At 40.4% G+C, this 27791-nt stretch overlaps 2 protein-coding genes across 2 annotated transcripts; one reads left to right on the top strand and one right to left on the bottom strand.

Moving 5' to 3' along the window:
• Positions 1–93: 93 nt before the first annotated feature.
• On the top strand, positions 94–13214 carry PDE12 (phosphodiesterase 12). Its single transcript, XM_081970527.1, has 3 exons — positions 94–2131; positions 5299–5377; positions 8965–13214. The coding sequence occupies exons 1-3, from the start codon at positions 848–850 to the stop codon at positions 9405–9407; spliced, it is 1806 nt and encodes a 601-aa protein (XP_081826653.1). The 5' UTR covers positions 94–847; the 3' UTR covers positions 9408–13214.
• Positions 12812–27788, bottom strand: ARF4 (ARF GTPase 4). Its single transcript, XM_081970536.1, has 6 exons — positions 27295–27788; positions 21224–21304; positions 20301–20410; positions 19024–19095; positions 14810–14935; positions 12812–13714 (listed from the first exon to the last, which is right to left on the bottom strand). Exons 1-6 carry the CDS (start codon positions 27359–27361, stop codon positions 13628–13630), a joined length of 543 nt encoding a protein of 180 aa, XP_081826662.1. The 5' UTR covers positions 27362–27788; the 3' UTR covers positions 12812–13627.
• Positions 27789–27791: the final 3 nt, after the last annotated feature.

The raw sequence follows: 27791 nt of genomic DNA on the forward strand, positions 1-27791 counted from the left end.
AATTTCTATTACTAGAAATAAAAGTAATTAATATTACTAAACTTCTTTGCAGTAATATTTAAATACTTCAAAGTAAAATAGTGTTAATAATTTGCACTTCTACCAAATAGTTGAAAAAGTAGTCCCTCTTCAGTTTCTTTGCCCCTATTTTTCTAATTTGCAGTAAATTGTTTAAAAAATTAATATGCTTAACATTGTTTTGCCACTGTTTAACATTAACAATAAAGAGCAGTTCCATGCCTCTCTATAATTAGTGCTTCAGAGCTCCTGACATGCGTAACAGATTTAGATTTTATTGCATAAGTAGATAACAATCCAGTAGTGTAGGTATGTTGCTTCTAAGCTCCAGTCCATTCATCAAAGTTTTACATCTAACTTTGCTAGCCATTGTTTTGGCACCTGGCCTTACTTAATAGAGTTTTATATTCAACTAAAACATCAAATTCCCAAGCGCCTAATACTAAACTCATCCAGTTCTGGAATAGAGAAAAGAACAAACCCACAAGCCTCATCCTCTAGTCTAGCAAACGGCAAGCCGCTGAAGGGGAAACACTATTTCCGGTCAGAAGTGCTTGGTACGTCAGGGCTACGCCTAAAGAGAATCTTGACCTTCTCCACCTTCCGGGTCCTTTAACTCTCTCCTCCCCTTTCTTTTGTCATTCCGCTCCCTCATTTAATCAGCCCTTGAGAGTCGGGGCGCCATTTCCGGCAAGCGCGTGGTTTCCTTTCCCGGGTCGCGCTTCCTCCTTCCTGTTCCCTCGCTGCGAGTTTTCTCATTGGCCCTCGCAGAACTGGGCAGGGCGGCCCAAGCGATTCTGTGCTGTGGGGCGAGCGAGGAGGCGAGCAAATGAATGGTGTCAGCTACGGGTTCTTGCGGCGTCTGCTGGGCACTTTGAAGGCCCTTCCCTTGTCAAGGCGTCCGGGCAAACAGCGGCTGACTTGGTGGTTGCCCGCCTTCCCCATGGAGCGGGCGGTGGTGCGCTGCGTCCCGGCGGAGCCTAAGCTCAGCGTCTCCATCGTGCTGCAGGACGGTAAGACCCGGCATGTGCACCGAGACCAGACGGAGCCTCTGGGCCAGGCGCTGGCTCGCATCGCCAACAACGTCAGCAAAGGCCAGGCCAAGAAGGCCAAGAAGAGCAAGAAAGCGCAGACCGAGACCGAGTCCGGGACGCCGGGGACGCCTTCTGAGCTCGTCCCCGTCCGCCTTTTCTCCCAGGACGGGGAAGCCGTGGCCGAGGACGTGCCCAACCAGGAGGCCTGGAAAGACGGGTCGGTGCTGCAAATCGGCGAGACCCGCTACCGCGTAGAACGCAATCCGCCCACGCTCATGGAGCTGCAGCTCCCTCGCTCGCTCATGGCCGGCTTCCCCGTGTGCCCCAAGCTCCAAGTCGAGTTCGGTTCCCCCCGCGACTGCCTCTTCCGTTGGTATTACGAGCAGAAGATCGAGCCGGCTGAAACAACATCGGCTGCCGCGAGCAACAGCTGGGTGGAAGCCCCGGCCGGCTCCGAACGCGTCTTCATGCCGACCAACGCGCAGATCGGACGCCGCCTGAAGCTCGTGTGCATCCCGGGCAGTGGCGAGAGGCGCTACGGGCTGCCCCGCGAGGCGGAAAGTGTAGGCCCCGTGGAGGCTGGCCCGGGCGCCTGCACTTTCGAGGCGCGGCATCTCTACACCAAGAAAGTCGCGGTGCCGGGACTGATCCGCATGGTTTCCTATAACATCCTGGCCGACATCTACGCCAGGACTGAGCTCTCGCGGACCGTCCTTTATCCGTATTGTGCTCCCTACTCGCTGGAGCTCGACTACCGGCAAAACCTGCTCAAAAAAGAACTGGCCGGCTACAACGCCGACATCATTTGCCTGCAGGAGGTAGACAAGTCGGTCTTCGTGGATAGCCTAGGGCCTGCGCTTGATGCCTTCGGCCTGGAGGGGCTGTTCCGGATCAAAGAGAGGCAGCACGAAGGCCTGGCCACTTTCTACCGAAGGGACAAATTCCGTCTCCTTAGTCAGCACGACATTGCCTTCAATCAGGCTCTGCTTGAAGATCCGTTGCACAGAGAACTGCGGGACAAGGTGGCTACCTGCCCTCAGGTTGAGGAAAGCCTGCTTAAGCGGTCGTCCGCCCTACAGGTATGGTTTACTAGTCCCTCTTATCTAAGAGGAATGGCAGGGAAGTGTGTTTGTGGGTTAAGTTGAAGTGACTTTCATTGAGACATTCAAAGCCAGAACTGTCTCAATTCCCCAAACTGCATCTTCTGGTATCTTGAGGCATTTACTTGACTTTGTTAAGAAAAGGTAACTTAAAATGTGGTTTCAAAGAAAAAGAAGAATGAGAATAAAGTCCTCACAAATTGACCAAGGTAGAAAATTACTGAGATACTGTATAGGGCAGTGATGGCGAACCTTTTTTTACAGCGTTCCAGAATTCCGTGCATGCTTGCTACTGCACCCCCCCCCCCGCGTGCCCATTCAATTCCCCACCCAACTGCACATGCGCAGGCGACACACACACACACACACAGAGTGCATGCACCCTCTCCCCCATGCTCCGGAGGCTTTCCTGAAGCCTGGGGAGGGCAAAAATGGCCTCCCCTGCCCTCCTAGATGCCCTTTGGAAGCCAGAAACAGTTCCTTTGGGGCTGTTTTTTGTCCTCTCCAGCCTCCAGAGGCTTTCCTGAAGCCCGACTCCTCTTCCTTCCTCGGCTGTTGGAAGAGCACTGCGCCCGTTTCATTCTCTTTGGGAGCCACCATGCTTACCCCGGCGCGAGACTAGTGCTGCCGGGAAGAAATCAGCAGGAGGGGGAGAAGAACACAAATTTCTGCTAGGGAAGCCTTCTCCCCCCCCCTCCCCCTGATCTCTCCCTGGCAGCGCTCGCCTCACGCGGCAGCAAAGTGTGTGTAACGGGGCTGGCTGGGACCGATCAGCTGAGAGGCTGGCAAAGAAGCGGCTCTCGGAGGAAGGCAGGGATGCTGGCTGGCATTCGCTTCCCTTACTTTTCGCCACCGCCGCCCCAGCAGGACGGAGCATTACCACCCCTCCCTCCTGGTTGCAGTCCAGGCCCCGCCTGCCCTGCTTAGCTGAAAGTGGCGAGGGAGCAAGCCGCGATGAGCAGTAAGGGAAATGAGTGCCGGCCACTATCCCTGCCTTTTCGCGACAGTGGGGAAGACTTCTTTGCCAGCCTCTCAGGTGATCAGTGCCATCCAGCCCCTGTTACACACACACACACACACCGCTTGTTGCCGCGCGAGATGAGCGCTGCTGGGGAGAAATCTGGGAGGGGGAGAAGAAAACAAACTTCTGCTAGGGATGGCCTTGCCCGTCTTTGCCACCGCCGCCCCCTCGTCCCTGGCGGCTATCACAGTGCCGCTTCTGGCTGGTGTGGGAGTGACTGCAGGGGCCGGTTGGCTGCTCCGGCCCTTCCCCTTGTGGCTGCCGCTGCTTTTCTGAGGTGCCCGAGCCGGCCAAGCCCTTCGGACTGCAGATGAGCCATGGGCTGGAGGGCGAGGGCCACGCAAGAAGCCCACTCGGGCGGGGAGGGAGGGAAACCCCGACTACAGCTCTGCTCTACTAAGCGACGGCCGGGATCCCCTCTCCATGTCTTTTGGCACGCGCGGCCCTTGCTCTTCCTGTTGGTGTTTTCTGCGTGCGCATGTGCGCCAGGAACCAGATCACCAAACGGCCAACGCTCATGTGCACACTGAAAACAAGATCATTTTCCTGGCATGCGCATGCTCACCGGGCGGCTCCTCTTCTGTTTTCTGGCACGCCAATGCACGTAAAGACCAGCTGGCTGCTGCGCCCGAACCCAGAAGAGCAACTGGTGATGGCTCCGCGTGCCAGGAGAAATGGCTCTGCGTGCCACTTCTGGCACGTGTGCCATAGGTTCGCCATCATGGGTATAGGGGGAGCACAGTAACCGTCCCCTCAAATATAAAGTAGCTAGTCTTTTTTTATATGATGTTCCTTGAATGGGGAAAATAAATTTTCTAAAGGGATTTCAGACTTTGTTGGCAGCATAACTCTCTGAAAACAGAAGAAAATGGGAGGTAAGTTGGAAAAATTATAATGAGTTCAAAAATCTGGCTGGGTAATGCAGAGAGCAACAGATGTAGAAAACCTTCATCTGATGTACCTTTCCCAGAGAGGCAACTGTACTGTGGCTTGAAATGCTCCATTTGTAAATCTGCCTTCTTTGTGGTCATGTGATGGGAATGCTGCTGCAACTGAGGATTGCAAGCAACTCCAGAAGCCATATGCTGCATGCTTTCAGAAATCATGTTATTCTTTTCAATCCAATCAAATGTTGGAAATAAATTGTGTAAAGGGGCCTGGATTTTGTCCATCAGCAAGATAGTTCCCTAAAAATAAAATAGAATGGAGCCAAATTTGGTGTGTGGGGAAAAGATTTGTGTATCCAACCAGGTTTATGGAAAAAAATGTCCTAATATAGTACTGTGGAAGAAAGAGTTGGGCAGTAGTTTGAGGTGTTGCAGACTTCTCCACAGATAGTCTTTGACTTACAACTATTTGTTTAACAACTGTCTAAAAAGGGTGGCATTTCTGGCCATTGCAAAAATGTCACATATTCATACATATGCACACCTATTCTGCAATCATGTGGTTATGATTTGGGTACTTGGCAACCTGTTCACACTTAGGACTGATTGCCAAACACTCCACGATGATGTCTGTTTACAATATTCTCCCCCAAATTTCTCAGGGAATCAAGAAGTGGGCAGGGGAGATTGCAAACTGCTGTCGCCTACAGAGAGGACTCCTTTTGGTCTTTGGAGTTGGCTGAAAGAGGGTCTTGTCAGAGGATATCCACTCCACACAAAGCTGAACCCCTCAGGGAAGCCATTCTGAGAGCAAAAAGACTGTCTACTGGAGGATTTCAGCTCTGGGTAGAATTGAGTCTCTTGGTGAACAAAAGGGCTGCCTGCCTTAGACTTTCAGCCCAGCCCCAATCTGAATTCCTCCAGCAGGCATCTCTTTGCTCTTAAAAAGTTTCAGCTTTACATGATTGAAATCCTCCAGCAGACAGTCTTTTTGTCTGTGGAAGATAGACCTTCCACACACAACCAGAAATGACAAGCACATGATTATTGAATAAAGCAATCATTTGACATCTCACTTAAGACACCCCCTCCTTTTTTGTCACCAGATTTGTGCTTTATAACTATTGTTTTAGAGGTTGGGAAGAATCCCAACTACTATGCTCATTATCATTTCCCTAACTTAGATACTATGTACAAGTATTGTGCAGTATCAGAATTCATGAACATTTTTCTTGTAGGTTTCTGTCCTTCAGTCTCAAAACGATTCTTCAAGAAAGATTTGCGTAGCCAACACTCACTTGTTTTGGCACCCAAAAGGTAATTTCTGTTTCTGATATTTTTTTAAGTGGGTTATTATCTTCTATTTTGGATTCTGGGATTGGATATAAATTGAGAATTGGTAAATTGCAGAACTAGAAGCCTGTGTGGTGCTGTTTTTTTTGCCACAGGGTTGAAGTGAGGTCCTTTCCAACTGCAGCAACTTTCTTATTAAGCTAAAGCAAGAACACTAGCGGTTTCCAAGGAAGAAGTCTAAATTATTGTATTGTTCGTAAATTCATAAGCACACGATCTACTGTTAATTGGAGCTGTTTGAATACCATGGAATAAAGTGCTTTGAAATGATGTCACTGCTGAACAGCGAATAGAATAATTACTTGACTCCTTTGGGATGTGTATTACAGTAGCAGAGAATAAACTCTTGGATTAATTGAGGGAACTGCTTGAAAGTATCCCAGTAATTCTCTTTATATGAAAAAAAAAAACATATTTGTCCTTAGTTTTCTGTGTGTGACTTCCTCTAATTAATATATAATTCTGCAAATTTAGCTCAATTTTAAGAGTATTATTAGGTAGACTAAAATTTATTAAATACATTCTATAGTATGAGGAGGGAGGTAAAGGAACACTTCCCCTTTTAAGGGCCCCTGACTATACTTAATTGAAGAAAGGAAGAGAAAGTATGGAAGGAGGAGTCAGAGTAAAGGAACATTGAAGAATGGAAGTTGGGAGAAACAAAGAAAAATAACAAAAAGTTGAAGAGAAGTACAAGAAAAAAGTACTGTACAGAAAGAACTGGGAGGATGGGAGCTGAGCCAAGAGGAATAACTAATTGTGGGACACAGTTTGCAGAACTGGCAGAATCAGCAAAGCAGTAGCAGTGGAAGCAGCGGAAGCAGCTGACCAGTGCCAGCTGCCAGGGGAAGCAGAGTAGGAAGTGTCAGCCAGACGAGCAGATCAGTAGCAGCAATGGCCTCAAGAACATCATTAGCAGTGAAACGGGCTCTGATAACTCTGTAGGAAGATGGCAGGTGATGGCAGAGTAGAAAAGTCCAAGAAGCCTGAAAAATCCAATGGCTAGGTTCCTGTAAGCTGTCCTGAGTGACAGTTGCGCCACCCAACCATTGGTAGAAGCTAAGAGCCTTCCTGAAAGGAAACAACCCACATCTTCTATCTAGCATTCTTTTGATGGAGACAACACAAGTGACTGCAGCATTGTGGGTTAGGAAGTAGGAAGGCTTGATGCAGCACAAAGAGGATCAGGGTTTTAAAAGTGCATACGTGCATGTAAATAAAATTGAAATTTCCTAAATTCCTAAAAATTCCTTTAAAAAATTAGGAAACTTTACAGGTGTTAGAATATGGAATAATAAAGTGCCAGGTGATCAATTGTAGAATTGGAATGAGACTACAACAGGACAAAGTATAATTTCTGGGAATGAGAGGTTCATTTATTTGGTAAACTTGTATAGCTGTCCTTACATACATGATTCTGAACTGTGTACAAAGTTAAAAACAAAAACATTAGAAAAATTATTAAAAACAAAATCATTAAAAAGTCAAAATTATTTAGAGAAATCTATTCTGGAGCTAATTGTTCGGCCTCTTGTTTGGTTTTGTCACCATCTCCCAAAATGGACCTGTGCTATTTCCCATGGACAACAGCCATTGGCTGTGCCCTAGTCCTGCCCTGCCTTGCCCTGCCTGCTATTGCTGGTAAGCTGACAAGCTCCAGGCTGAGCTGCGATGATACCCCAGTACAGTATATGTGTTGCTGTCCATCAGCCTCTCCATCCTAGGTGTAGAGTGATACTCTATCCAAATGAGAAGACATAAGGCCTATCTAAGACTTGCAAGCTGCTAACATATTTTGGCTGTCACCATCTACCTGTGTAACAGTGTGGCATAGTTTACCTAATACAACATGGAAAGCTACAAATTTGAAACCCCTGTCCTAATAGAATGCAATGGCAAACCATTCCTATATTATACCGTGTTTCCCCGACAATACGACAGGGTCTTATTTTCTTTTTACTTACAAAATATGGCCTTGGGCTTATTATAGGGGACGGCTTATTGTTTTGGGGTTGCCGGGCGGCTGCTCCCTTGCGAACTGGCTCCCGAAGAACCGGGCACAGCTTCAGGTGCAAAGCAGCCATGAGGTGACCAAGCTCATGAGCAACCGCCCGGCAACCCCCCTCTCCAGCCAGGCAGAGGGCCATTCACTGACCTAGGGGGTATCACTAAGGCGCCAAGCCACCTAGTGCTCTGCTCGCTCCCCAGCTCCCGCGGCTTGGCACATTACAGATACCCACTAGGTCAGTGCATGGAGCTCTGCCCGGCTGGAGAAGGGGGTTACGTGAGTGCCTGTTCTGCCTCCAGCAGGCATGCCTCCTAGCCTCAACATGTCCGGGCCCAGCTCTCCCTGCAGCAGCTGCCACCACACTCCAAGCTTAACGTCTTCTCTGGTTCCAAACTCCCAAACCTGGCTGCCGAGTATTCCAGCTGCAGCCGCTCTAGGAGTGTGCTCTATGGTTGTGGACTGGAACTCTCTGTAAGACAGTCTTCCGGACAAAGAGTCTTCCAGCAGCCAGCCCACAACCAGAGTGGACTCCTAGAGCGGCCGCTGCTGGAAGATTCTGCAGCCAAGTTTGGGAGTTTGGAACCAGAGAAGACGTTATGCTCGGAGTGTGGCAGTGGCTGCTGCAGGGAGAATTGGGCCTGGACATGTTGAGGCTAGGAGGCATGCCTGCTGGAAGCGGAACAGGCGCTCGCGCAACCCCCTCCATCCGGGCAGAGCTCCATGCATTGACCTAGTGGGTATCCCTAATGTGCCAAGCCGCAGGAGCTGGGGAGCGGGCAGAGCGCCATGTGGCTTGGCGCCTTAGTGATACCCTCTAGGTCAGTGAATGGTGCTCTGCTAGGCTGGAGAGGGGGTTTGCCGGGCGGTTGTTCGTGATCTTGGTCACCTCATGGCTGCTTCGCCTGAGGCTGTGCCCGGCTCTTCAGGAGCCAGTTCGCAAGGGAGCAGCCTCCCAACTCCCCCCTCCGGCAGGCAGAACGCCACTCCCCAACCTAGCCCTATCCCAAAGGTACCAAGCAATGTGAGCGCCTTTCTTCCCCCCCCCCCCCTCCGGCTCCTGCGGCTTGGCACCTTCAGGATACCACTATGTCAGTGAGCGATGCTCTGCCTGGCCGGGGGGGGGGGGGGTGTTGTTCAAGGGGTTTATTTTCGGAGGTGGGCTTATATTTCGCCCACGTGAAAAATGTGGCAAGGCTTTAGTTTCAGGACAGGTCGTATTTTTGGGGAAACACGGTATTTGGGAATCAAACTCAGCTTGGAAGCTTTACTTTTTTAAAAAAAAATTAAGACTGGACATTAAATTATTTGAAACCTTAGACCAGTGGTTCTGAACCTTCCTAATGCTGCGACCCTTTAATACAGTTCCTCATGTTGTGGTGACCACCAACCATAAGATTATTTTATGTTTTCCATGTTTTTTCAAAAATATGTGTTTTCCAATGGTGAAAGAGTCATTCGAGCCCCAAGAGGTCCTGACCCACAGGTTGAGAACCACTGCCTTAGACTCATTGACTAAATGTAATGATCCTTTCTTTTGTTTTAGGTGAAAATATCCGTCTAATCCAAGTTGCAATAGCATTATCCCATATTAAGCATGTGATCAATGACATATATCCTGCTACACCTCTCATCCTCTCTGGGGATTTTAATGCCACACCATCATCTGGAACATATACTTTTGTCAATAGTGGCAGTGTTACCGAAGATCATGAGAGCTGGGATTCAGAAGTTAAAGAGCAACGGTTTGCTATGCCTCTAACCCACCAGTTCGGTCTTAAAAGTGCTTGTGGAGAACCAGCCTACACTAATTATGTTGGAGGCTTTCATGGATGTTTGGACTATATTTTCATTGATGCAAATGTTTTGGAGGTTGAACAGGTAATTCCACTGCCAAGCCATGAAGAAGTAACTACCCACCAGGCCTTACCAAGTGTTTCACACCCATCAGATCATATAGCACTAATATGTGATATAAAGTGGAAATAATCTCATTGTTTTCGGAAACGTGTGCTACTTGTGAAAAATTAAGTTGGAATGCTTTGATCACAATTATATATCATTTATAATTCTTTGTAAGTGGTCATACTTTTTATAACAGTGTTCTTATGTACCAGTGCTATATTTTTCTTTTATTAATGAACAGAATCAATACATTTTGAAACTATGATTTTCCTATTTCATTTTCAGATGACTTAAAATAAGGAGTAAGACTGGTTTGTTTAAACTGATATTTGTCAATCAGTCACTACTGACATGTTGAGGGAATACTCACTATGTTGTCTTTATAAGACTGTACTAAAGATTCAAAAAAAAAATCTTCTGACAGTTCCCACTATATTGAGGGAAAAATCTTTCATACAACCCAAAATAATTTGGGTTTAAATAATAGTAATATTATGGTATACTTGGGCAGTGATTTTTTTTTTTTTTACTAGAGACCGATTTTGCTAGGGAGCTGTGATTTTGATCAATAGTAATCCACGTTTAGGGGAGATTAAGGACTATTGCTTCTTGCTCTTTTGGAAAGTTTGCAAAGAATTTTCATGGTTTGAGCAAGGTCTAAGCAACAAAGACTCAGTGGATGACAACCTCACTTCTTATTTCATTTTAAGCAAATAAAAGTAATTAAAGAGGTGCTGTGGCTGCATCTTCGAGATGGGACTAACCTTCTCTAGTGTCTTGTCTCTCTGACAGAGGCTATAAAAGGTAATTAAGCTCCAGTTAACCTTCTTCCAGACTGGTTCACAAGACCAAGTTAAACTGTTAATCCTGTGTACAAGGGCAAATTATCTCCTTTATTAACTAAAGATGTTTGAATGTCCAGATGTAATCAACATACTGGTGTTACTGGTAACCTGGTTAAGCATGTTCTGCACCCTGAACCATTAAATCCTGAATCTTTGTTAGCTGCCCAAAGTTACGGATTTGAGATAAGTGACCATATAAATAAAATAAATACATAAACTAGCTAAAATGATTGATTGCTTAACTGTTTGATCTGTGTCCCTGTTCATGACAGTGCTGGATCTACTTCTTGCAGCTTATGTTAACTGAGTAATAATGGAGGATGTTGGCACCCCATTTCATTGCCCTAATTTGTGTAAGATAAGATTATCTTATGGCTAGCTACTTTATGGTACAAGGTCATGCAACCATAATTATGGCTATTTTTATGTCAATTTGCATAGATTGTTAAACTAGATAAATTTGGTGAATACCAGATTAACCATGGTTTAGTATTCCATATGAAAACAGTATAATTCATTTTTGTCTGTCAGGTTTGTTAACTTATGTAGTTTCTGGATCCTTTATTTGCCTAACCAGATTGCTACAGTATATTCAGTCTCTGTGTTATATACTATTAAAACTCTTGATTCCTGTAACCTTTAACCGGGCAAAACAATGCAACAAAAGGGTTAAACATTTTAAATAAGGTAGCTCAAATGGGCTAATTTACAGAATGTGTCCAAAATCTGGGACCCATGTCTCTTATGAAACTGAAATTTGGCAAGTTTTATGACGACATAAACATATAAAACACTATGATGTGATACAAATGTTAAATTTTCTGTACTGATGTTTGATTCTGCTATAGAGTTGAACATGGGCTATTTTCAAAGCAGAGGTATCTCTGAATGTATCACAGCTTTTCCAGTTAAGGCAGTATATTCAAAGCTCTGGCATTGTCAAAGGCATTGAGAAATCTGAGTAGGAAAGTTCTGAAAGCACGACCCAACCAGTCATGAGTTGTCTGGTATCATCCAAAAGTTAACTTTTGCTCTAATTGGTAAATACACTCCACAGAATTTTTCTGACAGTTGAAATTAGTTATACTTGACTCAGGTATTTAAAAAACTCCCACTTGTATAAACATATTTTGATATTAATTGCTGCATTTTCACAATATTTGAGTCCTAGAATCCTTTGGAAAACCAGAGTTTAGAAGCAAATGGCAATTTAAAAAAAACTACCTTGTGCACCACCACGCCTTGTGCTAAGAATACAAAACAATTTAACAGAGGATCTAATTAGCTGTAGTAGCCAATGTTGAAAAACTAAATTTTGAACAGCAAAAAAATAGTATTTCAGTAATTTTTAGAAAACCATAAGCCATGATGTAAATGCAAATTTATCCCTTAAGAACAGCATCTTTAAAAAAAATTAAATCTCTTTGTTTCCTGTGAGGGCATTCAGGCAACCTTGCCTCAGATATACAAACTGGAAGGAATATAGTGTGAGCTATTTGTTTTTAAGTTATTTTCAGGTTTGAACATCAGATTTAGTTTTTTCTCATTTGAATAGCCTGGCAATATTAAATGTTCCTGCTTAAGACTGCATAAGTCAAAGAAACAATGCTGATCTGTGCAAGCCCTATTAAATAACACAAGGTCTTATTGGCTTAATGTAACCAACAATTTTCTGAGTAGATATAGGAATGTTGTAAAAGTAAAGTATTTGACAAAATATCCGATAACATTCTGGTAGAACGATTATTAAATGTATACATACATGGCTGAACATTTATACAGTTAAAGTAAAAAACTGGAGAAAGCATCTAACGGAGTGCCAAAACATGCAGTCATGAGACCAATATTCCTTAACATTTTTATTAATGACTAGGATGAAGAGGTAGATGGAAATATGGATTCTGTGGACACTACATAGTGCTATTACATCCCAACATGTTTGCAAAGTACTGATGGCAGTTCTCAAATTGTGCTAATTTCTTAAATACTATAATTTGTCAAAAGTATAACAAGCCAAAGAAGATATTATGGCTTAATATGAAGTATGAAGCTAATGTATGTATTATGTAAATTTAGCAGTTTGGAGAATTATTTGAATGATATAAAGTAATTCAATAAATTAAAAATTCAGTTTTAAATGCATCATTTTTGGGGTGCTAGTTATAAATGAGTTTAAAAGACATTAGAAAATTCAGATTTTGAGAAGAGATATATGAAAATTTCCAAATTAAGTGGCTATCAGTCTATCTAAGCATCAAATAATTGACTACGTGGGACTCACAGGACAATTGTCAGCAAACCAAAGTGTTCTGTCAATCATTAATGAAACAGACTCTTTGGGCAGTTTGAACTTTATTACATTCTGAACTCTAAGTACTCTCATATCTGGACATCTTAAAAGGATTTAATTTACAGCTTCAAAACACTTTTACAAGATTTAGCTTTGATAATTAATCAGTTATGTTGCACACAACTTTTAACTGCCCATCTTAATTTTTTTGCCAAATTGAAAACAATTCAAAATCTATTCAGATCTGTTTGTGTTCAAGGTACAGAAAAAACTCCGTTTATTGAAAAAGAATCCGTCACACATTCATTATCAGTTCCACAAACGTAAGATTCAAGGAGCATACAACAAAGCTATACATTTTTATCATTTTAATTAGGAATAATTCTGAATAGGTTATAAAGAAATTAATCCATCAAGTCTGAAGAATTTTCAAAATCTCTTCATGAAGATATGTTCACCAATAAACAGTAAAACTTTAGCAGAACTATTATACACTGGGCAAAACAGGCTGATACTGAAAGCAACATGCAAAAAGAAAAAAAAAGACAATCTGCTGAATATTTTAAAACTCCAATGAGCTTGTTGCAACCAGCACAGTAAGTATTATCAGGCTGAGTTCACACAAAGGCAAAAGTGGGTCAATTGGAAAGGGGGGGTTAATAAAATGTTCCTCAGTGCAGAAGATTTGAATAGTGTTTTAGAGGATTCTTGGCAACATTAGGAAGTGTTTTTATAAGGGAGAGAAATAAATATAAATGGAATGGTAGATTAAGTCAGCAGACTGTCTTATGGAATGAAACAAGGATTGGTAAATTAGGAGATAAGAGGGGTCTTAAATATACTTAATTGAATTGGGGCTCAATAAGCATTCAATAGATTTCAAAGTCACAACTATATTCAGGCATTTAGGCTAACAACAAAAAGAAAAATCAGAAGATACACTTTTTTTCCAAATTAAGGAGTTTCTCTTTAACCCAAGTCTAGTGTTACCTTGGCAACATAGCTTGGAGAACAATAATTGGCAACAAAATAAGTAAAAATGCTGTAATATCCTGCCCAAATCAGTTCCAGATACTGTATAATAAACCAAGATGCAGCTAATTTTGATGTAACAAGCCTAGACCACTTATATCAAACGTGTCCTTGGTGCGAAAGTCATCCAGTTGCAGTTAACGCTTTGATAGCTCATTTGACAGCCAATCAAGTCCCTCGTATAGACCAGTACCTTGTGTAGCACAGGTAGCCTGAACATACCACTGTAAAAAGAAGGAAGTGATATTTTTAATATTCGGGACTGTTCTTGAGAACACATTTCAGTTCTGAAATCCAGGACAAATTCCCATGCCTCCCACTACATTAAGCAATTCTAAATCACAACATAGGCAGGGATGTCAAAAAGCATCCTGGAAGAAAGCAAATGCAACCAACCAGTACTGCTGTCATCTCTAAAGATAAAGGTTCCCCTGGCACATACATGCTAGTCATTCCCAACTCTAGGTGGCAGTGCTTATCTCCGTTTCAAAGCCGAAGAGCCAACACTGTCCGAAGACATCTCCAGCATGACTAACGCCGAAGGCGCACGGAACGCTGTTATCTTTCCACCAAAGGTGGTTCCTATTTTCCTACTTGCATGTTTATGTGCTTTCAAACTGCTAGGCTGGCAGAAGCTGGGACGAGTAATGGGAGCTCATTCTGTTACGCGGCACTAAGGATTTGAACCGCCGACCTTTCTGATGGACAAGCTCAGCGTCTTAGCCACTGAGCCACCGCGTCCCTTTTTGTTATCATCTCTAGCAATTACTAATTGCTAAAGGGATCTTTTATGCAGAATTATAGTCAAAGACAGCGCATGTTTTAACTTGAATGAATCAAAAAACTTATTATTTCATTTTTATAGTAACTCTTCCTTCCACAATAGGCCAAAATGATTACAGATTAATGATTTAATATAAATCATTGCTAAATGATTACATATAATATCAACAAAATCAGTCCTAAAAGAAACATAAATTTAAATATTGCTAAACATAACTACAATTGTTTCAATTGTCCTAATTATGTTCTTATCTTAATTATCAATGATGTCTTTCTTAGCACAGAAAATACAATCTTTGTCTCTCTAAAAATAGAATTGTAATTCGGCTGAGAAGTTTGTTGTTGCTGACAGCTGAAACTGAAGTTCAAAAACTCTTTATGCCACTCTCCCTTTGCAGTATCAAGTGCCACTTATACACATTTTGGTGTTGTTTTTTGAGGAAAATACTGCCCTACATGATGAACACAAATACTTCTACCAAATGTCAGCTTTTCATTCAGAAGTTTCACTGAATGTAGAAAATTTCAGTACTTACAGTTCTATTACGCAGGGACTGAAGGCCTAGTTTATCTGTCATTTCACTGATTGCCATGGCATTTGGCAAGTCTTGTTTGTTTGCAAAGATAAGCAGCACCGCATCTCTCAACTCATCTTCTTGAAGCTGGAAGGAAAAAAAAACCCATTGTAACTTCTGTCTTTTGACGTTTCTTACAAGCAAAAACCTACAAGGGAAGAAGACAACTGCATTGGCTGTATTTTTCCTTTTTCCCCCCAAATGGTATTCAGAAACAAAGGTGATCAAATTATCACCAAAAGCCAGTTTCGTGTGGTGGTTAAAGTCTGGCCTAAAAAACAGAAAATGGTGAGTTCTATGATTCCCTTTGGCCCGGAAGTCAACTGGGTGACCTTGGCCAAACACCATCTCTCAGCCCAACCCACCTCACGTTGTTCTGAGGAGAAAATAGGCAGAAATCATAGATATATTCACTGCCTTGTGTTCACACACACACACACAAATAAAAAGGTGGGATATCTAATAATAATTACTACTACTACTATTACTACTACTACTCATCGGATGAGAAATGGTATACTATGCTGGAAGTATAATTTTATTGCAAATAAACAAAACATGCCAAAACTGATCATGCCATTCTTACACTTCCCATGGCTAAAACAAAGACTGGTAATCTAGTCCATACTTTTGAATTACAGAAAAAAGTTATGAAAAAATTTCAATTGACCAAAATTAAGATGAAAACTAGATGTCAAAATCTATAGGTTCCTTTGGTGACAACAATGGCAGATGAAAGATGACAACTTGGAATGAAAGAGAATTTAATTATGAAGAGTGCAAGCTAACTAATAAAATGAATGAATGAGAGAATAGGTACATTGTATCTCTGAAGTTAAGAGAAAGAACAAGAATATAAAGGTATCTGATCTTGTAGATCGACAATGAATGCAGGGAAGCAATACTACAGGTTTAATTACAAATGAAAAAAAAAAGGAGAGATGTATGTCAAAGACTGAATTTGAGGTATGAGTGCTGAATGATAATAGTAACCTACAGCTTAGAATGTTGCACTCTTGGGGAGGGGAAATGATGACAATCAGTAACACATTTGGGGAAACATTGATGTTGCACAACTTTCTGAATGACTCCAAAGTGGAAAAACTCTTCTGTTAAATGATAGAAATGGATGAGTGGGATTGAAAAGGAAACAGAAAAATATAATTTGAATCTTTGAGAATGATGATGGGACAGTACTTGCCTAGCAGAATGTTTTAAATACAGAGTTTAAACACAAATCTATTCAAGCGTACACATGGAAAAGGAAGTGACTGAAAAGCACAGTTGATTCATTTTTGGATGAAAGACAGATTTAGTGGTAGCACAATGATGACGAAAAGTTCTGAATATGAGACAGGATGGTAAAGCATTAGAAATTGTGTGTGTAAAGAATTATATTACAGTGTGCCACAGAAACGCGAGGAGTTCTCCGCACAAGAAAAATGAAAAAGGGTGATTCGTTCATTCATTGTCAAACAAATGTCATCTCAAACAAATGGTTCTGGACATTGAAAACTTTACATTCTTAGAAAAATCAAATAAAGAAACTGTGGATGAAAAAAAAAGCATATAAGATAATTACAAATTGAATACAAAAAGATACAAATTGCAGAAAAAAGCAGCTGCAAAGAAAAAAAAATTAAAGAAGCATAACAATGCTCAGAAATTTGATAAAAATAAAACATTGTTTTGGAAGTGGGTGAACTAAACCAAGAGACCCCCAGCAAAACATATAAGATTATGAAATATTTTGAGAGAAAATGAAATGAGGGAATGTCAGCAACTTTTTAGAGATTTGAATGAAAGGAACCATACGCTGAAGACAGGAATAAAAATGAAAACTCTTATGATTGTCTGAGGAAAAAAAAGATGAAAAGAAAGTAAAAAATATATAACTAGGTTGAAAAAATAGCAGTTGCAGGTATAAGCAGTGTAATTGGATAAATGTTGAAAAATTGATACAGAATGACTGCGCAATTGATTTTCCATATGAATAAACGCTTCAGCTGTGTCTCAAATTTGGGAGAATCGATTATTGTCTCTTTGCAAAAGGAAAAGGGAGCAAGTGTGAATGCAAAAACTACAGGGAGGATTACTTGGTTAAGTGTTCCAGGGAAGGTGCTTGGCAGAATTCTGAATGAAATGGTACCAAGAGTTACACTGAGCCAAATGTGGTCTGGCTTTATGCTGGGCATGAGGTATGCAGACTAGTTTTCTGCATTAGGAAATGCATTCAATAAAAAGTGTACTCAGGTGAGAATGAACCTTATGTCCTTATTGGATATTCATAGAGAGAGCATGTTATGTGAATGCGTGATTAGTTATTGAACATTATAAGACCTGTATATAAAAGAAATAAAGTATTAGTATTAAATGGACAGCAACTCAAAAGGCTCAACCCTGAGCTAGAAGCAAGGAAAGCTCTCTTGACTGTTTAAGGTATTTATGGGTAAATTTCTAAAAGAATGCTGATAGAGATGTTATAGGTATGTCATGTAGGAATATGAATGAGCATATACCTTTGTATTCAGATGCCATGTTGCTGCCTGAGAATCTAAACTGTTTGCAGAAAATTATTAGATAAGTGACATATAACAAGGAAAATGAATCTGAAAAGTAATTGTCAGGGTGCCAAGTAACACCTCCAACCAATGAAGACTCCAAGGCCAGCAGTTCCTTCAGGGCTGACAGTAGTATTGGTATTTTTAATGTTGTTTGCCTCCTAGCATCTTTAGAAAGTCAGGCAGTTTTATATTTGATGAATAAATAAATATCCAAGAAAAGAAAGTGGTATAAATAAATCCCAGCTATACATCTATACATGGTGGCAAGCAGGAACAATTGATTCAGTTTGTGTACCTTGGTAGAATGCCTATTAAAAATGGGGAAAAAATGATGAAGCGATCTCAAGATATACAAACACTAGTAGAAATGTAATGGGGATATATGTGCTCTACTGCACAAATGTTCTCTAAAAAGTGAAAACTGCTTTATATAAATGCATATTTGCACCTACTTTTTATTTATTTATTTATTTATTCAATTTATAAGTCGCTCCCTCTCCACGAAGGGACTCGGGGCGGCGTACAATTAAATATACAAGCATATGGCACGGAGGAGGTATATACATAAAACATATTTACCATTCATAAATAAAATAGCCATAAAGTTAAAAAATAGTAACAATAAAATTAAAAAAATTAAAATGCCCTAAAATTTGAAATTTACCATTTAATTTTTTTTTAAATTGCCAGGGGGATTAGAGAATATAGTTCTAATTTAAGCCAGGCCGGCTAGTTGGAACAGGTGGGTCTTGAGTTTCTTGCGGAAGGAGCGGAGATCGGTAGTTGTCCTAATGTCGGGGGGGAGGTCATTCCAGAGGGCTGGGCCCATCACAGAGAAGGCCCTACTCCCGGGCGCCGCCCTCTGGCACTGCTTAGTGGACGGCACCCAGAGGAGTCCCTCCCTGTGAGAGCCAGAAGCATAAAAGTAGACTGAATGCTGTAGGGCTGGATCACTTAGGAATCGTGTGCGGTTAAACCAGAGAAAAAGAGTCAAGAATGAATCAGCGCTGAAAGATTGTGACTGAATATAAATAACATGTAGCCAATAGGAAAAGAAATAGTAGGTTGGTCATCACTGTGAATGAATACGACTGAATGGCAAAATAAATGAACCACGGAGGAATGTGAGGAGCCAGAACATGGCTGGATGCAATTGACAAGAGGGAGGCAAGATGTCTGAAGGCTAAAAGGCAAAGGAGGGTCTGGACACAGTGGAAGCAAGGATGATTTACAAAGACAGAAAGTTATGAAGTGGTATAGCAAGCAGGGTTGGTATGAACTAGGTTTAACAATAATCCCTTTTCATTTTCTTATCTTGTGCCCTTAATTCCTTATGTTTACAATTTCTATTTTTTACTGTGCTTTATGTAATATTTAGTCTCCAAATTGCATATATGTAACCTTTAAAGAGTTGCAGGCAGATGACATACTTGCATTTCATGTACTCTAAAACACCTCTACCTAATTATTTCCATAGCCCTAAAACATGCAATAATGTCTCTGAACATCCTATTTGATTTTTTTTGTTATTTTATATTCCAGTTTTAATATTTTTAAAAGAAACTATGTTGTCACATTGGCACAGAAATTGTCACATTCTGATTAAGTTACCATTTTCTGCAGTTCTTCTGCTGCTTCTTGAATTCTCTCTCTGTCATTGCTATCTACCACAAAAATGAGACCCTGGAGGGGGGGAAAGTATTGATTAATGTGGTGAGATAATAATAAATAAAAAGATTCAAGTCAAGTCTGCCTTGATTTCATATATCTTTATCTCCAAAACAAAGTTTCAGATGTGAAACCATGCAAAATATCAAGCTTTTTTTTTCCTGACATGCAATCTGTTCCTAGGTGCCAGTACCTCAGAAGAGCTAGGAAAGTATATCGAAACTTAAGAATTTATGATAGCTTTCAATAAAAAACCATGTCTTCAGCTACTAATGAATTAACACTATTTAATTAACACTATTTAATTAACTTGCTATAGCCAACCATAAAGAATGCATCTCCATTAGATAATTAAGATTACTATTTCTATCAAAGTTCACAAAACAGTCCTACTAAGTGATACCATAAGGTTTCTTCTTCAGTTTAAGTTTTCAAACGGTTAACTTTTTGGCGTAATTATTTAGTTTCCATTCCTGCACTGAGCACTGGACTAAATGGGGCCTTTGGTCTTTTGTCAGGCTTCACCTATGTTTTCAACTATTTGTGCTCCAAATATAGTTTTGCCCATCGGTGACTGAATTTCTCCATTAAGCGAAACTATTTTGCTGTGTGGGGATAGTGCCATGGAGAACTATATTTAACAGTCTGCCCTCTGATGCAAAGGAATGGAAACAATGTCCAATGCCTCAGCTTACCTTGTATGTTTCATAAGATTGGAAGAGGAGCACAGCTCATGAAAACAACTGTGCAAGTAATATGCGATAGCTACTATATGCTGCCTTTTCCATTCCCAACCACTTGGGAAATGCTGGAAACCAAGTATCTATACAGCCACACTGTTGTAGTTAATTCTTCAGCCTTACGAAATCATAAGCCCAAGGGACCTATGTCTCACCTAACTACAGTTTGCAATGAGGACATCACAGATAAAGTCCTTAAACCTTGACCTGTCATGCTGGCTTCTGGAGAAACATAATCTTATTCAATGGATGAGATTAACATTCAAGACACTTTTTAGCTATAGGACCCCATCCCCAACAATAAACAAGTACAGATAAATACTAAAAGCAAACATAAAAAATCAGTTAATTAAAATACATTTTAAAAAATAACATAGCACCATGAAATAAAGCAAATTAAGGATGTTATTTAAATCTTAAATAATTGAGAGTCATTAATTCAATGAGTGTTTAAAAAATAAATAACTTGCTAGAAATTACCTGTGTGTTCTGAAAATAATGCCTCCAGAGTGGTCTAATTTTATCTTGACCACCAACGTCCCAAACAGTGAAACAAATATTTTTATATTCTACTGTTTCCACATTAAAGCCTAAACAAAAATAAGAAAATTATAACTACCAGAAATATCAATTACAACAAACTGCAATATTATTCAGACTATCTAGTTTTAAGGACATTTCAATGCTTAAATAGCTGATTGAAGTAGGTGTGGGGATGGCATTATATAAACCTGACAAAAACAAAATATACTCACAAAGAGCTAAAAGTACAGCATAATTTGTTTAGTCACGTTGTAAATTATAGTGTTAGAATAAGAAATTCAACAAAAGATTTTTTATTTGAGTTTTTATCTCGGCTTGTAGAACATTTTTCAATGTTGGCTTCTTTGGGTTTCTTTTATCTGAATATCATGAATAAAGTTTATCTTGGAAGCAAACAAGTAGCAGGAAAAATTGTGTACTGGCCACTTTCATCTCTGGCTCTAGAATTTCTCTTTGTTGGGATTATTCCTCAAAACAAGTATCTTTAGAGATAAAACTTATGAGCTCAGTAATAATGTACCATAAAGAGTGTAATAGTCTAGAACAGTGGTTCTCAATCTTCCCAATGCCGCGGCCTTATAATACAGTTCCTCATGTTGTGGTGACCCCCAACCATAAAATTGGTGTCTCAGTTCCCAAGACCGTCGAAACTATGTGTTTTCCGATGGTCTTAGGCGACCCCTGTGAAAGGGTCATTCGACCCCCAAAGAGGCCCTGACCCACAGGTTGAGAACCACTGGTCTAGAAATTTCATTCAAGCCTATACTGTGACAAACTGCAATTCTCCTATAAACCTAAACTTAATGAACATTATTGTTTGTCAATAATATTAACAAATTAATGTATTCCCATGTTCTTACCAATTGTTGGAATTGTAGTGACAATCTCTCCTAATTTGAGTTTATAGAGAATGGTGGTTTTTCCAGCTGCATCCAAGCCAACTAGGGGGGAAAAAACAATAAAGCCAATTTTCACTCTTCACACTTTTTACAACAGATTCAGTCATGTGTGTTTTTTCAACATAGATTTTCTATCCTGTAAATGTTCCTTGTCCATCTCCCAAGGTGTGTTGTATCATAATTGTACTCTAACTAAATTTATAATGAAAATACAATTTATTTTCTCTCTTCACTTTGCAATTTATTTTCCTATTTTGCAATTTGTAACTGGTCTCCTCACTTCCAGACCAGCTGCTTAATCAAAAGTGTTAAATAGCATAAGCAAGAGTTCTGAATATTAATTCTGGTTCACTAGAACTGGTATTCAGTATAGTTTGTAATATTATTGTTTTTGCCTCTAGGTCATCTGAAATATTCAATTTTGTATCATTTTGGGTCCCAAATAGAAGGTTCCCAAAGTCTCCTCAACACACGACTGTACTAACTCTGAACTGGCAATTGGCAAGTCTGAATAAAAGTAGACAACAAACGATATGTGCCAATCAACACTGGTAAAAATTTAATTCACTATAGGAAAAGAAAAACCTCTCCATAGCTCTCCCTGCAACATTAATATCAGGAAAAAGAATAGCATCTTTCAAAGAGGACCATGGGCAGGGGAGGAAATATTAGCATACTTATAGAAAAACACAAGATTTACAGAATTATACTAAAATTGTGTTTTTCCCTTAAAAACAAATGGTATTATAGAAATGCATGTTACTATAAAGTTCAAATTCACATTTGTTATACTCCGTACTGAGTAACTATAATTTGTTAGTCTTAGAGTTTTCCAATTAACTTTAAAAAAAATAAAGACATATTATATTTTTACGTAGCTTTTCGTTAAAATAAAAGTAAATATGTATTCTGAGCCTTATTTAGAAAAGCAGTTATCTTATAAATACAATGCTGTTTTTAGCATTGTTTTTAGCATTTAGCATTATTAATGCTAATAATGCAGTTTCAGTTTGAGGCTTATTAGATCTTAAAATAATACAAAAAACCCACGATGATTTTGCATAAAGAAATTAAGCTCAAGAACTCTCAAACTTTTGCATTACGTGTTGTCATCCTTGAGAGATGAGAGATACAGTATTTTGTAATACAGCAGAATGCTAAGGATTAGCTTGGGAATTACACTTCTTTTTACACATAGCATTTCATAATTATTTAGTAAGCATGCCGGGGATCCCAAGAACTGTAATTGAAAAAGACTGTATATTGGCTTCTTTCTTCTGCAGACTTATGCATCCCCAAATGCTTAGAGATATAATGAGAAGTATGTAGTATAAAGCACAGGATTGTCATAAACAAATCAAGCAGATTCTGTATGAACCTCCCAAATGTGGAAGCTAAATGGAATTGCAAGGTGAAAAGGGGAGAGGAAAATTCATAGTGTTACAAGTTTTAAGATCTAAGCCAAGGTTTCATATGAAATGTTATACAGTGGAACCTCCAGTCACAACCATAATCCATTCCAGATCGGCACCCAATTTGGTTATGACTGGAAGCAAGACTGACTGCGCATGCGCACACAAAAAAAAAGCTGCGGAAGGGGAAATCACTGTAGTTGTGATTGATCGCCCCCTGAGGATGTGTTCGTGAACAGAGTGAACCATTTAGCTGATTTTTTGGTCGACCCAATTTGGTCGTGGTCAGAAGCATTCATGACCCGAGGTTCCACTATACTTTTGGGATACAAACTCTAGGCTTAATCATTTCTCTTTCAGATAAAGCACTGCGAGATCCCTGTAAGGTAGATCGATACCAGAAACTGGAATATTTTTATTTCCTTCCTTCTATTTGGTAAAGGAATGTGAAGTTCAAATGGAAATAACGGCATATTATGCTCAACAAAAAGCCTTCTGAATCTTTTTCACCAAATTAAATAAGGCATTCGGTCTTTAAGTTTTCTTATGCTATTTTTTTAAAAGAAATGTTTCTCAGAATTTCATAGTTTGTGAAAACACAATACGTGACTTCATTTTAGATCCTGCAATATGAAAAGCAGTGCTTGCATAAGAACAAAATGTATAAAATATATAAAAATATGGCATTTGATTGACTTTTCTGATTTTCAAGACAACTATATATGTAACATAGAAATAAAAATGTCCAGAACACTGCATTAATTTTAGGGCCTATGCAAAGAAAAGCAACAATAGCTGAAAAACTATTGTTCTACATAAGCACTGAGTAGGCTAATTCTTCCCACAGCCCTTTTTACTTTATAACATCAACCATATGCCCATGAAGATATGTTTTTGATTTGCATGCAATCCAATCATCTAGTTAATTCTCATATAGTTTACTTAACTCTCAAACTGAGCCATGGCTGATGTATAGAATCAAAGTCTGAAATTGTGGCTTGTTATAAAAATAAGGAAGAATCACAGAACTGGAGCTGAACCAAACTTAACTTCTATGGCTCAGCATATCCTGCAAAAGTGCCCAGTGTTTCCTCAAAGAACTCCTTCCCAGATTGTTATTTCTTTCTTACAGTGGCAACTCTTCACACAGTGGTCTTTTTTTTGGATGCATTTAGCACCACAAAATAAAATTCATTATTTTTCCTCCTCAGAGTGCACCATTTTCATGTGTAAACTGAGAGGTGGTCTTAGAAGAAGACTAGATAGAGGTGCATGGGAATAGAAATGGGATGATACATTCTGCTTTTTGATCGGTTAAGAATATACAAAGCAAGGTTTTCTAGTTTATAAAAATCTAATGCATGGGGCTTTTAATTTGGAAGAAATATATTTCAGGGTGAAGAATAAGGTGGGGCTGGAATAACCAAATAAAAAGTACTACATAAAGGTGGGGAGATTAGAATTTGGGAAAGAAATCAACAACTCTGCAAGAAAATTGAAAATGGTGTGGTAACATTATCCCACAGTCAGAAATCAGATATATAACATTCTCAAGAAGAAAAGTGGAAAAGGGCTTTAGAGATCTTACCACAATTTTTTAAAAAAAACTATGCTTTTTTCATGGCAGCTAAGCTTCTGAAACTACACCTTTTTTTCTTCACATTCTTACTTACCAAAGTGAAAAATACTCTGGACTAAAATGGAGATTCTTATCTAGGGTATGGTCACTGATTGAAACACTTTAAAATATATTATTAACAGAAAGAACTTTATCATTGTTGAGAACATCTGGAACACTTAAGCTTAAGCTGTATAGGAAAAAATACAGTTGAGCATTTTTACAGGATTTTAAAAAACAATTAAAACAGATCAATATTATTTCCTAAAGACTGGCACTTATACTAGTAATAGTCAATGACTATAATAGTTGTAATAATATTAATCTGCTATAATAAAGCCTAGCATTGTTAATATCCAATGATTATAGAATGATTTTCCAATTATCCCTCCCTATATAATATAGCATGTTCTGTTCAAAGGGACCACTCAACCCTCTGAAGCTACGTAGAGGCAGGGAGAGAAAATAAAGTTTGGTTGTGTGCACTCTGGGTTGTTGGTTTTTCATGTGCATTGGACCACTGTGAGACAATTCCAACACACCCAGTTGTACTGCAAAATTCAGATATGCCTTCAAATGCTTAACCCAATTTCTAAAACATACCATTCTTTATTGACAGAAGAAATAGTTATCTTGAGTTTTGGTCTTTCTGTGTAACATTCCAAATTTTGGTGGAAGAGAATTTGGAGGTGGGGGCAACCCAACCCTAAAATGGTTTTAACTCTCTTTGCAACTACTGTATATAAAATTTAATTATTTCTTGGTATTTCCCTGGTAAATACAAGTTTTGGAATCATGCAGAATTAACATGAAATGTAAAAAAAACCCACACTGAGATACTGTTTCATCAGCAAATGAAAGTCAAGTTGATACACCTGACCTACAATGTCCATGAAATAACATGTTCTCTTGTACCCTCTCGCTTTCTGTACTGTATGCATAAGAAAGTCTGATGCATTATTCACTGGATGAATAAACAGAAATTTGTTGCTGTGCCCAATACAGGTAGTCCTTAGTGTACAACAGTTCACTTAGTGATCGTATGAAGTTGCAACGGCACTGACAAAAATGACCACTATGACCATTTTTCAGACTCATGACCATTGCAGCATCCCCATGGTCATGCGATTTACATTCAGATGCTTGACAGCTGATTCACATTTATGATCGTTGCAGTGTCCCAGGGTCAGGTGATTACCTTTTGACAAGCAAAGTCAATGGGGAAACCAGATTCACATAACAGCCAGGTTACTAATTTAAGACTGCAGTGATTCATTTAATAAATGTGGCAAGAAGAGACATAAAATATGATAAAACTCACTTAAATTTCTCAATTAGCAACATAAATTCTGGGGCCAATTGTGGTTGTAAGTTGAATGTATTGGATTTGCATAGTTTAATTTGGTACAAAAACCATGCTTTAAACTGTTTTCAAATCCTGTTAACATAACAACTAGCCAAGGAAGGCAGCACTTTTTAGTACTGAAACGTGCAGCCAGAAAAGTCTCATTTAAATTTGTCATATACTGTAGTTTCAATTATAAACTGAAACTAGTTTAAATCTAAAACTTGAAACTTTCAAAATTCTCTTCTGGCTTTTAGTAGTGTGAAGACACACATAAATCAAACTAGGCCATATTTTCATTTTTCAAGTTAGAATTAAGATATATATTAAACAAGATTCAGAACATATGCTGGGTTTCTGCAATCATGCTTACCTTACTATTCATAACCCACTAAAACTTCTTACATATACCACACTTTCTGAATAAAAATAATATCTTCAGGCAGCTGAAATGTATATTTTTTAAATTAAGCTTAGATGGAGAAGGAAAATGTTATCCTTAGCTACATGAGGATAACAGAAAATGTTAAGAGAAAGTACAATTCTGCAATTTGAAATATTTTCACATCAATCACATAATTTCAAATACACATACTTACACATTTAACCTGATGGGAGAAATACAGTTCAAAACCATGGCTATTTTAGAACAGCAAATATATATTTAGGGCAAATTCTCAAAGTAATATTGTAGGCTACCAGCAACAAACATACATACATACATATATGTATGTGTATATATATACTTTTATACATCTTTTTTCTGACCATGTTTTTTTCCTTATTATTCAGGTCAATACCGAAAAGTATTTTTAGTATCTCCGTTTAAAACCCATCTCCCAACAGCAAATACTAAAAATATATGTGCTAAAGGTCCAGCTTCATACACTGAAGCATACATCCATTTGTACAGTTAATCTTTCAACTTAAGCCCTTGTAACAAACGATGTGAGGAAAAGGTCAATTTAAAAAAAGGGGGAGAAACCATAAGCGACCTTGATTCAATTCTCTATTAAGTGTTAGGGCACCTGTCCTCTCTTTACTTTTACTCTAACCCTCTTCCTCAGGCGGAAGAAATTTAGGATTGAACGAAAATAAAAGAAGGCTGTTTTTACAAAAGGAACCCTAGCAACCGTGAGGGCTTTTTGCTAAGACTTATTTTGAAACACAGGAAGAAGCCCCATCGCACGGAAAACAAACCACATCCTGGCCGGGGCCTCCGGGGGGAGCAGGGGGGGCTGGAGAGACAATCGCCTTGACCTAAACCACCTTCTGCGGTGGATTCCTTGGGAAGATCCCGATGATCCTGGCTCCCACCAGCCGAGCCTCCAACCCCGCCCCGCTTCTCTCTCCCTCTCCCTTTTCCCTTTCTTTTTCGGCGGCCGCTTCCTTCGCCTCCGGCCTAAGTTGCTGCCGCCCAAACGAGGCGTTCGAAACCCCGCCAGGCAGCAGCAGCAGTAGCGGGCAACCCACCCAAGCCTCCCCCGCCCTCCGGCTACGTGAGGGCCCCGAGCGTGGCAAGGAAGCAGCCTGGTCTCCCGAGCGACGCGCTGGGCCGCCTGCTGTATGGCCGGGGTGGGGTCGCCGCAGGCTGCCCGGGGAGGAAAGGCTGCCGAGCACGGGGGTGCGGAATACGGCTTGTTCGCGCCGCTCTCACCCATGAGGATGCGCATCTGCTTCTTGCCGAAGAGGCGCGAGAAGAGCGAGGAAATGGTGAGGCCCATGGCGGCTCCCGGCTGCGGCGCAAGGAGCGAGCGGGATGGCGCTAGCCGCGTCGAAGGGGTGGGGGAAGGCAGGAGCAAGCGACCCGAACGCCGGTCCCTCCTGCTCGCTTTCTTTTTCCTCCGCTGCTTTCCTCTCCGGGTGGCGCTGAGCTAAGGCGAGGGCGCTGGAAGCAGCTCGCGGCGTTCCGCTCACCGAGGCTGCTCTGTCTGCGTCCGGGGGAGCCTGGCTCGCTCTTCTTTGCTCGCTCTCTGCCACGTCACGACCGCCCCGGCTCCAACGCGGACAGAAACGCGTCACGCCCGCCACATCCTCACCGCGGCGCCGCCCCCACGAACCTTGGAATCAGCCTCGCGAAGGGTAAAAAAAAAAAAAGACTACAAGTCCCGAGATGCCCCTGGCTAGCAAGCCGCCTTGGAAAGCTTGAATCTT

This window comes from Natrix helvetica (assembly GCF_964273705.1).
Source record: "Natrix helvetica genome assembly, chromosome: 1".
Classification (NCBI taxonomy): domain Eukaryota; kingdom Metazoa; phylum Chordata; class Lepidosauria; order Squamata; family Natricidae; genus Natrix; species Natrix helvetica.